Genomic DNA, 14,775 nt, shown 5'->3' with positions numbered 1-14,775 from the left:
ATAATAAAAGGGAATTCAATAAATTGGACCACCCACATTTACTATATTAGGCACATTATCTTCATATGTTATTTAATAATCTTTCTCATCCACATTACTCTGTGATCTCATAAATACTCAAGGTATGAATATTCAAACTAATGATAAGATTTAACAATCTATTGAACCTAATAAAAAGCTATAAAACCTATATTATTGTATGTGGTTAATTAATTTAAGCCCCATCATATATATGTGTGCTTAGTGAGTTGTTATTATATAGATCTGTTATTTAGAATCACCAGGTGCATTTCATCGAGTATAGCATCTCAAACGGGTTAGTAGCTTGAAAGTCTACATTTCGACCACTCTACCTCCTCACTGAAAAATGTGAGACAAATGATTAGTTCTTTTCAATCCTCACATATGATTTTTCAAAGACAATTCATAAGTTAAGGTGATGTTTGCAAAAGCTTATTAAAAAGCATAAATTAGTGATTTTAAGTTGATTGCGTATATATTAAGTGTTTATTCTTACAAGTTTAAGGTATTTGCAAATATGCTATAAAATCAATCTAAGTAGAGAAAGCAGGTCTAGGGATGTTTTTTTTTTAAATAACTTAAACAACTTAGTTTTAGAGAAGTAAAAGTAAAAACTGATTTTCCTAACACCTAAAAATAGATTATAAGCTGGAAAGGCTCAGAAACTATTTCTAAAAACTTTTTCAAACACCACCTTAGTATCCAAAGATTCCAAATATCTTATTAAGGGAATATTTTTACCTAACAATGTATCAATTTAATAGTATTTATTAGTCACTAGTGTGAGAGATCCTAAAATGTTTAAATAAAAAAAAATGAGAGATCACTAGTGTCTTCTCTATTCCTATGTAAATTAAAAAAAGTTTGACCCTAACAATTACTTAATAAAGAGAAGGTCCATAAAAAACTAAAAACTTGACTCTTATAGTCATTAATGCGGGACATCAAAGTACTACCTTTATTATTAATGGACCAAAAATCGTACATATGATATTTGGGGGGGGGGGGGGGGGGAATTTCAAAGATTACAAATTCTGGGCCCACTCCATAATTTCCCATATGGTGCTGCCGTGCTGACTCAGTACTTTACTTATCGAGTAAAATACAGACGCAAACGGAATCCTTATGTATAGATATATCAATATCTATATCTATATCTATAATAAAATATATATATACATACAAGGGCTAACTGAGAGAGAGAGTGAGAGAGAGAGATAGATAGATACACGCAGTAAACAAGAGTAAGTGGGTGATTGATTGGTGTGATCAAGCAGTAAAAATGGTGTCAATCCCAATACCGAGTCGGCAACTGTTCATCGACGGCGAATGGCGAGAATCCGTTAACAGAAAACGGATTCCGATCATCAACCCCGCCACCGAAGAAGCCATTGGTTCGTCGATTCACTTTTGTTTTCCTCTGTTGCATTTCTGGTGATAGTAGTTTAATTGTTTTGGTTCTTAATTTGTCGTTTATTTGTATGATTTTTTTTTTTGTCGGAGGGTTTTATGATTTGGGTGGATCTATTCGTTGAAGTAAGCGGAACTCAGAAATCTCATATCAATAGTGTGGGAATGGTATAATGTTCGATGAATTAGGGCAAATCTAATTCGAGTTGCGAGATCGTAAATAATTGATAGAAATAACAGGAAGGCCACTGATTGAATTGTTAATTTTATATAATTTTATTTTGCAATTAATAGAGGTAAAGAGTAGGGTTTATGACTGATGATTGATGATTGATGTTTGTTTCCGGTTTGTGGTATTTGTGAATATGTCAGGTGATATTCCAGCTGCTTCGGCTGAAGATGTTGATATTGCAGTGGAAGCTGCTCGCAAAGGGTTCTTCAGAAATGGTGGCAAAGATTGGTCCTCCGCAACCGGGGCCCACAGAGCCAAGTATTTACGAGCCATCGCTGCTAAGGTTTTTCTTCCTCACTCTAATTTGAATTTTGTTGCAAAATATTTCAGTTTCTTTGTGGACTATTTTCTTGAATGTTTTGGGGTAGGATATAAACTATTTTGGTAATTTTATGTAAAAGTATAAAATCTTGAATCTTGCTTCGTGAATTTGAAAACGGAATTGTCTAAACGTTTATTTCAATTTTATTGGTACTGTTTCGACTTTATTTTGGACTTTTATTATGTCTGGATTTGGCAAAACTCGAACTACAAAATTTGTTGTTCTTTGAGTTGGCTTTCTGATTCAGCTTGAATCAGATAGACTGAATGTCGGGTGAGAGAGTTATGCAGAAATGAATTACACAGTCCGAATGTGGAATTGCTCAAATATCGATGTTGTAGCCATTGTTCATTCATTCATGCATAACTCTGTCGCCCGGCATCCAATCTAGCTGAATCAAGTTGGGCTGGAAAGCCAACCCAAAGGACTACAAAATTTGGTGCCTTCGAGTTTTGCCAAATTCGGACTTAAAAAGGGTCAAAATCACATTTGAAGTCGGAACGGTATTGATAAAATTAAAGCAGTATTTTATTTAAAAATATTATCTCTCTCTTGATAATGGGAAGAAATATAATCTCAATGTGAATTTCATGTCTCCATCCTTGCATAAAAATGTGGTTTGTTCATTTCGGTTGATAATCTTATGACTTATGCCATTATTTTCAAGATGTTGTTTAAGCGAGTTCATAGCAGTTAGATGCCACCCTATTTGATATGGAGCCTTCTTCCCAAAGGCATAAAATAAATAGCTAACTAAACTTTCATCATTCGTTTCGTATGTTGGATGCTTCCACATGCTTACACTATCTGATTACGTGCAGATTACAGAAAGGAAACTAGAACTAGCAAAACTTGAATCACTTGATTCTGGGAAACCATTGGAAGAAGCGGCTTGGGATATGGTATTTTTCGTAATTAATAAAGACTTTTTTTTCTCTAATTTTCTATATCGTAATATCAACTTATTATTCTGTCTCGTATAGGATGATGTTGCTGGATGTTTTGAATATTATGCGGACATTGCAGAGGCTTTGGATTCAAAGCAAAAGAGTCCCATTTCTTTACCAATGGAAACATTTACGTGTCATACTTATAAAGAACCCATTGGAGTCGTTGGTTTGATTACACCATGGTTGGTCGTCCTTATTCAGTTGATCGATTCTTTTTTATTTCTTTTTTTTATTAAATGAGAAGGATTGTTGTTCCTCTATCCTCTTTATTCCCTAATAGAGAAATCTATGACATATATTGCCATCTGTTTCTGTTTTTAGACTAATCTTGGTTAAACCATTTTCTAATTTATTTTGTTTTAACTTCTATCATTAAAAAAAAAAAAATCCCTAATTTAACAGGAACTACCCTTTGTTAATGGCAACATGGAAAGTTGCACCTGCCTTGGCAGCTGGATGTACTGCTGTACTTAAACCGTCTGAAATAGCATCTGTGTAAGTCTCTTCGTTGATCTTTATCGTCTTTTTGCTGTTAGTATTGTTGTATTATGTTGCCCATTTATTCCATTCTATATATTTTCTCTTTGGATATTGGAAATGAATTTTTTATTAGAAAAAATAATTTCAAGTGCAGTACTTGTTTGGAGTTGGCTGACGTTTGTAGGGAGGTGGGCCTTCCACCTGGTGTTCTCAACGTTTTGACTGGTTACGGCCCAGAAGCCGGTGCTCCTTTGGCTTCTCATCCTCATGTTGACAAGGTTCGATTTTTCAGTTTTATATTTATTATTATTGTTATTTTTTTTATTCTTTTTAAATAATACTTTTTCTGTGGTGTGGTAACATTGTTCTCATATTTGATAAATAGATAGCGTTTACTGGGAGTAGTGCTACAGGAACCAAAATTATGACTGCTGCAGCCCAACTTGTGAAAGTATGTTTGATTAAGTTACCTGTCTTCATTATGCGTATGATTTAAAAAAAAAATTACATTTTATTTGAAAAAATAATAAATCGATTTCTGATTGCAGCCAGTTACACTTGAGCTTGGTGGAAAAAGTCCAATTGTTGTATTTGAGGATGTTGATCTCGATCTAGGTTCGAGAATTTCATCATAGTTTTTAATTTATATTTGCATTAATTGAGGGAAATGTATTTTGAGCATTTATACCTAAGTTTGTCAGCATAATCAGTAATAAAAACTGATTTTTCAAGAAACTTTGCTCATTGTTAACTTTCTTATTTACTATTCATCACAGCTGCTGAGTGGGCTCTCTTCGGCTGCTTTTGGACAAATGGACAGATATGCAGTGCTACTTCTCGGCTTATAGTGCATGTAAGTGTGAATTTGTATTTGATAGTTTTGCATTACATCCAATATTATAAGGTTTTAGCCAACAAAAGATCACGTAACTATTAAAAGTAGTTTACTCCTCACAACGAGCTCCTTCCAAACTCACCGAGTCTCAACTAACTTTTGTAATTGGTATTTGGTTTACCCTGCTGCTGCTATTTGGAAGCATAATGTGGATGATTTTTTTATTTAATTCTTATTATAAACTCTTTTTTCTTTTTTTTTTTTGGGAAAAGTAGTCTAATATTTTCAAATTTATGGGAATATTTCAGGAAAGCATTGCTGAAGCATTTTTGGAGAAACTTGTGAAATGGTGCGAAAATATTAAAATATCAGAACCCTTGGAGGATGGCTGCAGGCTTGGTCCCGTTATTAGTGATGGGCAGGTAAACGAAGATTGCGTATTATTACCGTTGCCATAAAATACTCAACGAGAAATAAAATTCAGGAATCCCTTAAATTTCTTTAATAATAAATAAATAAAAAAAGAAAAACTAAACATCTGTTTCTTTGATGAGATACAAGAACCATTAATAATATATTATTGTAAGTTTGCATCTAATGTAACAACAAATTTTGTAAATGTTACAGTACGAGAAGGTGATGAAGTTCATTTCAACGGCTAAGGAAGAAGGGGCCACAATCTTGTCCGGGGGTGCTCGCCCTCAGGTAAAAATCTAGTCCCTGATCATTTGACTGTTTTTCTACCAGCTTTTGCAATAGTATAGTTATTCGTCTTTTTTTTTTTCTAAAATTATTTTTATTATTGCAGCATTTGAAGAAAGGTTACTTTGTAAAACCAACTATAATTTCAAATGTGAAAACATCCATGCAAATATGGAGAGAGGAAGTATTTGGGCCAGTTCTTTGTGTTAAAACCTTTTCAACCGAAGAGGAAGCCATCGAACTAGCAAACGACACACAGTGAGTCGGCTTTTTTTATTTTATTTTATTTTATCCTATATACATTTAAACCTCTATAAATTCTCTATAAATTAATACAGTTGGAACCATCAAAATCTCATTAATTTAACGAAATATTAACTTATCGATAAATTAATAACTATTAATTTATACATTAATTAATAACTTATTAATTTATGAAATTATTTTTTTATTATTTTCAATAAACACATTTTTTTTAAATATTTTTTTACGTGTATATTATTCATTATACCATTAGTTCAATGCACTATAGAGTCCGTTTCACGAACGAAAACTCTTAAAGCAGTAATGATATTGAATAATTTTTTGTTGAATTATGAGAAAACTTATACCAAAAGTTCTAACCGTGTTAACAAAAGTGAGGGACGAGATTGATTGTATGTGAACTTCAATAAGAAACAAGCGATAATTAATTATATTTTATTAAACTTTCGTAGATTCATAAAATATGTATTGTACCATGTAATTTAAGAATTATTTATATGCATTATTAATTTATATATTATATGGGACTTCTTAAAATTTTCGAATGTGTATTATCTTATAAATTTAGCGAATTATTAATTTAGCACGTTGTCCCCGAGTCGGGACCGAGAAAATTTATTATTTAAGCGAGATTATTAATTTATCGGGTATTAATTTATCGAGGTTCCACAGTAATTACTATATCAATTTTGCTAGCCTTTATTTATATTATTTGAGATATAATATTTTTCAGTTATGGCTTGGCTGCTGCTGTATTATCCCGAGATCTGGAAAGATGTGAGCGAATGACTAAGGTAACAATCTTTAGTATTTGCCAACAAAAATAAAAAAATATCCTTTGATTTTTTCGCATTGCTAAGAAACTCCATGCGTTAATTTTATTAGCAAATGTTATTTTAACAAAATAAAAATCGAAACTTGGGATGGATATTGTTGAATTTATTTCTTGATTATTCTTGTACAGGCATTTCAAGTAGGCATTGTATGGGTCAACTGCTCACAGCCATGCTTCACTCAAGCTCCTTGGGGAGGCAAAAAGCGTAGTGGTTTTGGTCGTGAACTTGGCGAAGGGTAATAATTACTAATTTGTCCTTACAATTTCACATTTATCATCTTATTATACCATCAATTTCGAATAATGAAAGTTACACATTATTAAATTTTATTTTCTTTTCTTCTGTATTTTTTTTTTCTCTACCAGGGGAATCGACAACTACTTGAGCGTAAAACAGGTGACGAAATATATTTCTAGTGATCCTTGGGGTTGGTATACTTCTCCTTCCAAGCTATGAAAATGTTTTCCTGGTTCAATGAGTTCAAAAGCATCGGCAAATATGTAGAATAAGGCTTCTATGATGGTGAAAGATGACAACCTTGTGTAATAGAACCACTACTTTTTTCGAAGATGGAATATTTGGAAGAATACTCGGAGTAAAAGTCGGTTTTATTGTCTTATTATATCCTTTTGTTATGGTAATGACATTTGGTTTGAGCTTCTTAGAGGTCTATTGTGACTGATTTGAACAAATAAATCATATTCACGAGCATGGGTTCACATTTTTCGAGCTAGAGCGAGTTTGTGAGGATCGTGAGTTGGCTTATCTCGTTTACGGCTCTCTCTACTTTGTTATTTATTTATTTATTATATATCTGAATCAAATAAGCCACATTTGATATTTGAACACAATAAAACTGCACTTGGGAATTACATAATAATCGAGTTGCAATAACAAAATGAAATTAACAATAAGATGTGGAAATAACCGAGGTGCCAAACCAGGCATTCGTAACAAGAAAGAATCACACGAAAAGTATTCGGTATTTCTCATTTGGGTGAAGCGATCACATTATCCACGAGTGTTACAAATAAACTGAACATACGAGTTGCAAATTATTGCTTTCGGAGCTCTCGAAGCTGGCCACCTTTTCCTTGAACCTCTCTACTTCTTTGTTACTCCAGAACTGAATTCGAACTCGAAGATAGTCGTTTTCAAGACTCTCTTGTTCCTCCAGTATTCTAATGGCTGAAACGAGTGCAGTTTGGCTGCAGTAACACATTTGAATAAGGGCAAGTGTGGATATTTCTCCGATACCTGAAGGAATCTCATCCAGTTGCATAAATCCATTCAGAACAAGACTCTCTAGGACCGGGAAGTGAACACTCTCCGCATTCCAATGCTTCAGTTCCGTGCAGTAGTTGATAAGTAGGTATTTCAGGCGAAGGAATTCCCCCTCAACAGGGTTCCACTCCGATCCTCTCACCGAATCACTTCCCAGTTTGAGAATCTCAAGATTGGGCAACGAACCAATGGCTGACAATTCTTCCCAATCTAGAACGTAGCTACTCTCTAAGGTCAACCTCTGGAGCGAAGTCGGAAATTTGAGGTTCCGTAATAAAGAAGTCTTCTCTGGAGTATTTCCTGACATTGACAAGTTACCAAAATCACAATATAGTGATTGGAGTTTATCAAACCGGCCAATGGTGTAGAGACAGTAGTCACATGCAGATTCTGTTACAGCCAAATCCTCGATGTACTTTATCTTCAGTATCTTGACATTGGGGATTCTCGTACAGACCTCCTCACTCAGCTTCAAATTCATTACTTTCTTGAGTGTGTGCAAGTTTTTCAAAACAATGCCATCATCGTTTTGTTCGCTTCTTAAAGGAGGGTCAGGAAGATATATCCCGTTGTCGAACTCAAAATGCCTAAGTTGTGGCATTGACCAAATTTCAGATGGTGCAACCAATGTCTCTGTACCTCCAATTTTCAATGTTTGCACATTCCAGAGTAGATATAATGACAAATGGAGTGCACGATGAATATGATCACGTTCGGCGTAACTGTAGTTAGTCCAAACATAGCGCAAGTTAACTTGCTCAAAAATATCGTTTAGAGAAGTATCAGCATAATCCACACTCAATACTCTCAACAATCTAAACTTAAACGGCAGCCGACCTCCATTGCCTAACAAAGAACGAGTAACGGGTGCTGGCTCATGATTATGAGAGAGTGAAGAGTCCCAATTTATCGCCGTAGTTTTTTCAGGAAATAAAATGCGACGCTCCTTATGTATGCCTGATTGAGTGTCACATAGCTTGATCAAATAAAGAAACTTCTCCTTTTGAGCTGCCTTTAAGCACAAGTCTCTTAAAAGATCGTGGATAGTGCATGTTTTCATTTTCCCATTCAACCTCAATGTACTAACTAAAAGGAGATTCCTCTCAACAAGATCCTTAACGTATTCCTTCGCAACATCTTCCAAACTTTGGTATTTATTTGGTTTTATAAATCCCTCAGCAACCCAAAGTTTGATGAGTTCGGTCACACGAATATCACGGTCTTCAGGAAAAATTGCCAAGTAAAGAAAACACGGTTTTAAGTGGGCAGGTAAGTGACTATAACTCAAAGACAATATGTTTTGCTCTTCCGAATCCAAAATCGAGTTCATATTTTCTGAAATATTCTCCCAATATTCTTGTGTTCTAGAAGACTTCATAAGAAGTCCTCCAATTACAACAATTAATAGCGGAAGCCCTTTGCATTTTTTAGCAATCTTCATTCCAATTTTCTCTAATTCAAGAGGGCAAACTTCTTTCTCTGGAAATGCCTTTTCACAAAATAGCTTCCAACTTTGATTTCCATCTAGAAATTTCTTTGAAAAGTACGACGAGGAGCCAAAATGGCTAGCAACATTTGACAGCCTAGTCGTTAGAATAATTCGACTTCCGTTGTTGTTATCTGGAAAGGAAAACATCATCTTTTCCCAAGCATCGATACTCCACATATCATCCAATATAATCAAATAAACTTTGATACAACTCTTGTGATAATTGTTGTTCATTAGCAGATTGACTACTTTCGCGAGAAAGAAGTTTTGAAAATATTTCTTTCACGCTATACTCTTGAGATATTGTAGCCCAAGTACAAATATCGAAGTGTTCCAGAATTAATCGATTTTCATAAACATTTTTAGCAAGAGTAGTCTTACCAATGCCGCCCATGCCCACGATCGATATGACTTGCAGACTTGATTGCTGTCCGGTCAGAGCATCCAAAAGTTGAATCAACTCCTCATCGAATCCCACCATCTTGCTCTTTCCGCTACATGATGAAGTAATAGGAGGAGCATGCAACGAATATGTGGGGCCCTTTTGATGATCTTTGAATCTCCCTTCTTCTTTAAAGTTGACAACCTTATCCTTGACAGAATCCATGTCCTCGATTACTGTCTGTAGATCGAGCAACGAAGTCGAACCGGAATGAATCTGGTCAACTACATGAGATTCGATTACATCTTCAGCCGAATAGGCTGCTGATGTAATCTGGCCCTCCAAGACTTCATATTCTTCGCTTACAACTCCACGAGAATGAGTAATCTCTACAAAATCTAACAAGAAACTGAGATGATAGGAAAGAGATTCCATCTGTCTGTTATCGAAGCAATTGAAAATGCGAGGATGAATTTGGATGTGATCAAGAACATTGATTAGAGAAACAAGAGCTGCATAAGTTGCCATCTCAATCTTCTTTCTAGTGTAAGAAAAAGCAAAAATCTGTTTACACAAAGGACTTTTACAGATACAATTTTAGAGATGATGTTATACAGAGATGCTTTTTTGTTTTGAACATTTTTTCTTACTAGAATATAATTAATTGAAGGTCCAAACATAGCCTAAGTCAGATGTAAAATAGTAACCGCTACGATAATAATTAGTCTAATGTCTTATAACCCTTTTTTTAAGGAGCTTTCGGGTGCATTGACCTTAATTATTACAATTTAATCTTCTTCACAATAATAAGTTGCCTTAGTTATTACTTGACAGCAAGTGGTGTACTAGTGCTCGTACGTATAGTTAGGGGTGGTAAATGAGCTCAGCCGGCTTGAACAAGACGAGCCGACTCGACAGAAGTTCGAACTCGAGCTCGAGTCTGATTATAGTTGTTCGACAGCTCACGAGCTTCTTATTTATTTATTTTGTTTTATATATTATACAATAAAATTATTATTATTATTATTAAAAATAGAATTATTTTAGTAATGAGCTAATTATTTTTAAAGCTCGAGTTCGAGTTCGAGCTCACCGAAGCTCATGCGAGTTCGAGCTCGAGTCAGAAAATCTCAACGTGTGCTCATGAAAGGGTTATTTTAGCATGCTCACTTGCTCCACACGTGCTTTTTGTGTCCAAATTAACACACAAATTAGACTGCTGGGCGAAACTGCAAAAACATGGCTTGTTTGAGGACTAGGATTGTGGAAAAGGTAATGTAAGGGACTAAAATCAAATTCAAAGTATAGTGAATGGGTCAAAAGTGTAATAATTGTTATGCGACTGTTATGATTTTATTTGTTTGTTGTGCACTTAATTCCTAGATTCCAAATAGGGGCTTGCTATTATCAGTGCGGTTTTTACCACTCGCAGTGCAAAATAATTCATTTTTTTTTCTTTTTCAAATCTTATCCAAATCTTCTCTCAAACACTCTCAACCTTTTATTCTTGAAAATTTTCAATTTTAGTAATTTTTCACCAATATCAATTAGAGCAGAAGTATTATCGACATGGATGACAACGACTTCGATTTTGAGGTGAAAATACACGTTTTTTGTTCATTTCCAACGTTTTTATGGATTTCGTGTTATAACACACGAAATATATGCTTTCATTTCGTGTAATACTATACGAAATATGTCATAAAATCGTTAGTTGTTTGTTTCGTAGACAATCACACGAAATGGAAGCTTACATTTCGTGGTAAAACCTACGAAATGGAAGCTATTATTTCGTGTGTGTTTACACGAAATGTAGGTTACATTTCGTATGTTTTTCTACGAAATCCCTTAAATATTGTCTTTTAATTTTAAATATTTATGCAGGAAGTAAGAGAACAATCTCACGATCATAGTCACTTCTTTGAACGTGGTATTGTGTGTGATAGTAGAGAAGCGTTAATCATGTGGGCAAAAGACACAACAATTAGTCATAATCATCAACTGATTAATCATTGCAAATCAGAAAAACATCATGTTTTAACGTGTGCAAAATATCAATCTCGACGACACGTACTATTGAAGAAACGTTCTTGTCCGTTCAGGTTAATTGGCAAAAAATCAACGGAGGATGGATTATGGCGATTGAGTGTGAGTAATGGTAATCATAACCATATGCCGGATATTTGAAAGTTTAACTTATGTTTAAATTTATATTTGTTTTAATTTTGCATTCAAACTTATGTTTTGGAATATTTAAATTTGTAGCGTTGTGTTTTGCATTTTATATGTTTAACCTATGTTTTTGGAATGTATTAAATTTGTAAGATTGTTTGTAAGGTTGTTTAAATATGTACTTTAATTGCTTCAGTTGTACGTAGTTTCTAAATTCAAATAATAAAACTAGTGAATTAAAATACAAGACAACAAACTAGTAAATTAAATAGTTCGTAATAATAATAAACAAAATTAGTAAAATAATTAGTTCCTAATTAAAAATAAAAATAAATTATTAAATTAAATAGTTCCTAACAATAATAAAAACGCATAGTCCTAATAATAATAAAAATAAACTTTATAATTAAATAGTTCATAAAAATATATAACTGGCAAAAAAAACCGATAAACTACCGCCTCGCTCTCCTCGGCGGCTGCACCTCATGATCGTCGTCGTCATCGTCGTCGTCGTTGTCGTTGTCACGGTCGATGCCAAGATATCGGGCGGCGGGCTGCATAATATCTCCAAGATCGGCACGTAGATCGGCAAACTGCTGCATCCAGTCCTGTCCAGTGCTCCTGGTGATCGGGTACAGGGCACGTACTACCTGGTAATAAGCCGGCTGATCTGGTGGCCTCACATTCTCTCGATGCACTAGAACCGGGCCTACGTCGGGGTTGTTGATCTTCGGATGAGTCCGATCGGTGTACCACTCCATGTAGTGCTCGTCGACTTCCCCCCGTTGTCGTGATGTCTTGTATGCGCGGGCACGAATGGAATGAGCCTGGACCATGTCCCACATCCCACCCGGAAATGGGTAGTTGACTTTGTACGATGTACCTCCTTTGGGACCGCGTGAACATGGCTCCATCGACGGAATCAAGCCGCGCGGTATATCCTGAACCCACTCGAACTGTCGAACGCAACGATCAGGCATATACGGCTCTACGACCCACATGTACTGGATCGTGCCATGATACAACGTACGAGGGATACTCTCGTGTATATCCCGACCATACGGTAGCCACTCGACCTAAACACAAAACAATATAAATACATAAATAAAAAAATTCATATTTAAACAAACTACAAGACATATTTAAATCAAAAAATTCATATTTAAAATTCATATCGAAAAATTCATATTTCAAAAAATATAAATACATAAATATAAAAGACTTACATCATCCGCTGTCATATTGTCGAGTAAACCTCGAATATGCTCGAGCGTGCCCGCTTTTGGCGGCGCGTTCCACCTCTTGCATCGAGGCTGAAACTCGCGGTAGCGCTCGCTCTCCTCCGGCGGCTGGAATCTCGGGAAATACTCGTATATCCAGCACTACAATATTTTATTTAAAGATATTAAAATTTATTAAAATATATTAAAATGAACAAAATAAGTTCCAAATATATTAAAATTTACCTGAAGAAGGGTGGTGCGACCCGCCAAGCCCCTCGACTGTGCTCGGCTACATATACCCAACTCTCTGTATAGATTGGCCAAACAGGCCGAACCCCACGAATACGTGCCGACCTGATCAAGCACTGAATCCTCGAGCACGTGCATATACCACGGTTTCACCCGATCACATGTCTTGTCGGGGAATAAAATCGATCCGAGGAGAAACACCAGGTATATCTGAACTCGGCGTCTCATGGGCGTGTCGGGCATCAACAACTGTCCCTGTAACATCCTCCATGTGGGGCCCCCATGCTTCCACGACTCGTCAATCTCCTCAAACTCGAGGTTTAAGGCCTCGGACAGCAAATACACGCAGTTTGTCCGCTCGATGGCATCGTCGTACCTAGGCGCGACCACCCGTCCCTCCACATTGGCACCTAGAATCATCTGGACATCGTGGAGAGTGATAGTCATCTCTCCCCACGGCATATGGAAGCTGTTCGTCTCCGGCTGCCACCGCTCCACGAATGCAAACAACAGCGGAGTATCTAGGCCCTGTAAATAACATCGGGCTAGGGGATACAAACCGGTCATCCGCAGAAAATGCTTGTCTACGGATACATCTACGTCTTCTAGGGCATCTGCTATCTTCTCGTAGTTGAATTGGTTCAGGGAGTTGATACGGGACTCCACTCGTCCAACCGGACGTTCCTGCAATCATTTATTTAGAAAACATATTAATTAATCAACTATAAAAATATTTTAATAGAAGATACAAAAATTATAATATTAAAATTAAAACAAGTAATTAACTTACTTCTCCCCTCCAAATATATGCCGCTACGTGCGACTTGAAACTCGGTATCAAAGACGGATCCCGCGGGCCACCGGGAAATGGACCATCTAGCACATCCGGATTGACTCGAGTATGAGGTCGACCTCCACGGCCCCGTCCTCGGCCTCCACGACCTCTACGACCTCCACGAGCTACAACCTCAGTCTCATGAACGGGGTCCACATCTTCCTCCTCCTCCATAGCACGAGAAGACCCAACATCGGGATGTGGAACTGATGATCTGGCTTCACCAGCTCTCTCAGCCTCTCGCCTACGTCGTGTAGACATAGTCATGCGCTCGCGCTCGCGCTCTTGATGTTCAACCTCTTCACGAACTGCTCGCATAATTGCACTTGATTTCCCTTTGCCTGCCATCTGTTAAATAAAACACTATTAACATCAGTCTAAATAATAATAATAAATAAAATAAATCTTTAAAAAAAAAAAAAAAGAACCGTGCTATTTCACTGTCATTTCGTGGACAAACACACGAAATTAGTGCATCTATTTCGTGTGAGAACACACGAAATACAAGCACTAATTTCGTGTGTTTGTCCACGAAATGACAGTGAAACAGCCAAAGTACATACGTTTCGTGTACAATTACACGAAACAAAAGCTTACATTTCGTGAGAAATCTCACGACATGTAAACTTTTGTTTCGTGTAATTGTACACGAAACGTATGTACTTTGGCTGTTTCACTGTCATTTCGAGGAAAGAATAGCATTTCAGTTCCAAATATGTCGTGCATATATTATTTTATAGAGGTTGGTTTTTGAAAAATTGAATTCACATGGATGGAAATTTAAAAAATGCACAACTTGTTACTTAACAACACATATTTTAATTTTTTGAGCTCGAGTCGAATTTGACGAGCCTGACTGTTGTGCTCTAATATGTAAATTTGAAATAACCAGACACAAAATTCTTCGGTTAAAAAAAGCGACGAATGATGAATACAAATCCCGAACGAGGTGAAAAATCACCTCATAATTATTTGAGGAAAGACAAATACAACAAATATGTTAATAAGTACTTAAGCTCATCAAATATATATCATTGCAATGAAACAAACATTTTAATGTGTTTATAATTTTGAAATTGTAATTTAATA

At 35.8% G+C, this 14,775-nt stretch overlaps 2 protein-coding genes across 2 annotated transcripts; one reads left to right on the top strand and one right to left on the bottom strand.

Moving 5' to 3' along the window:
• The first annotated feature begins 1,113 nt into the window (after positions 1 to 1,113).
• LOC105966789 (aminoaldehyde dehydrogenase 2, peroxisomal) lies at positions 1,114 to 6,781 on the top strand. The gene is made up of 15 exons (XM_012991371.2): positions 1,114 to 1,415; positions 1,804 to 1,946; positions 2,807 to 2,887; positions 2,969 to 3,117; positions 3,338 to 3,430; positions 3,570 to 3,693; positions 3,801 to 3,866; positions 3,964 to 4,030; positions 4,192 to 4,268; positions 4,559 to 4,672; positions 4,878 to 4,955; positions 5,059 to 5,210; positions 5,950 to 6,010; positions 6,181 to 6,287; positions 6,418 to 6,781. The coding sequence occupies exons 1-15, from the start codon at positions 1,304 to 1,306 to the stop codon at positions 6,506 to 6,508; spliced, it is 1,515 nt and encodes a 504-aa protein (XP_012846825.2). The 5' UTR covers positions 1,114 to 1,303; the 3' UTR covers positions 6,509 to 6,781.
• A 111-nt stretch (positions 6,782 to 6,892) lies between these two features.
• LOC105966776 (late blight resistance protein R1-A) lies at positions 6,893 to 9,795 on the bottom strand. Its single transcript, XM_088817022.1, is given in 2 exon segments — positions 6,893 to 9,030; positions 9,032 to 9,795. Coding segments are annotated over 2 exon segments (2,658 nt in total). The 5' UTR covers positions 9,736 to 9,795; the 3' UTR covers positions 6,893 to 7,076.
• Between the last annotated feature and the right edge of the window lie 4,980 nt (positions 9,796 to 14,775).

Source organism: Erythranthe guttata, chromosome 4, assembly GCF_056151865.1.
Source record: "Erythranthe guttata isolate IM_541 chromosome 4, IM_541, whole genome shotgun sequence".
Lineage (NCBI taxonomy): Eukaryota > Viridiplantae > Streptophyta > Magnoliopsida > Lamiales > Phrymaceae > Erythranthe > Erythranthe guttata.
Note: the sequence above shows the minus strand (reverse complement) of the source record. Positions and strands in the feature narration are given on the sequence as shown.

Bases quoted from the DNA above. Each gene is read 5' to 3' on its own strand.
- LOC105966789 (XM_012991371.2), top strand. From the start codon at position 1,304: ATGGTGTCAATCCCAATACCGAGTCGGCAACTGTTCATCGACGGCGAA. The intron at 2,888-2,968 runs GTATTTTTCGTA...TGTCTCGTATAG, and splicing joins AAGAAGCGGCTTGGGATATG to GATGATGTTGCTGGATGTTT. The intron at 3,867-3,963 runs GTATGTTTGATT...TTCTGATTGCAG, and splicing joins CTGCAGCCCAACTTGTGAAA to CCAGTTACACTTGAGCTTGG.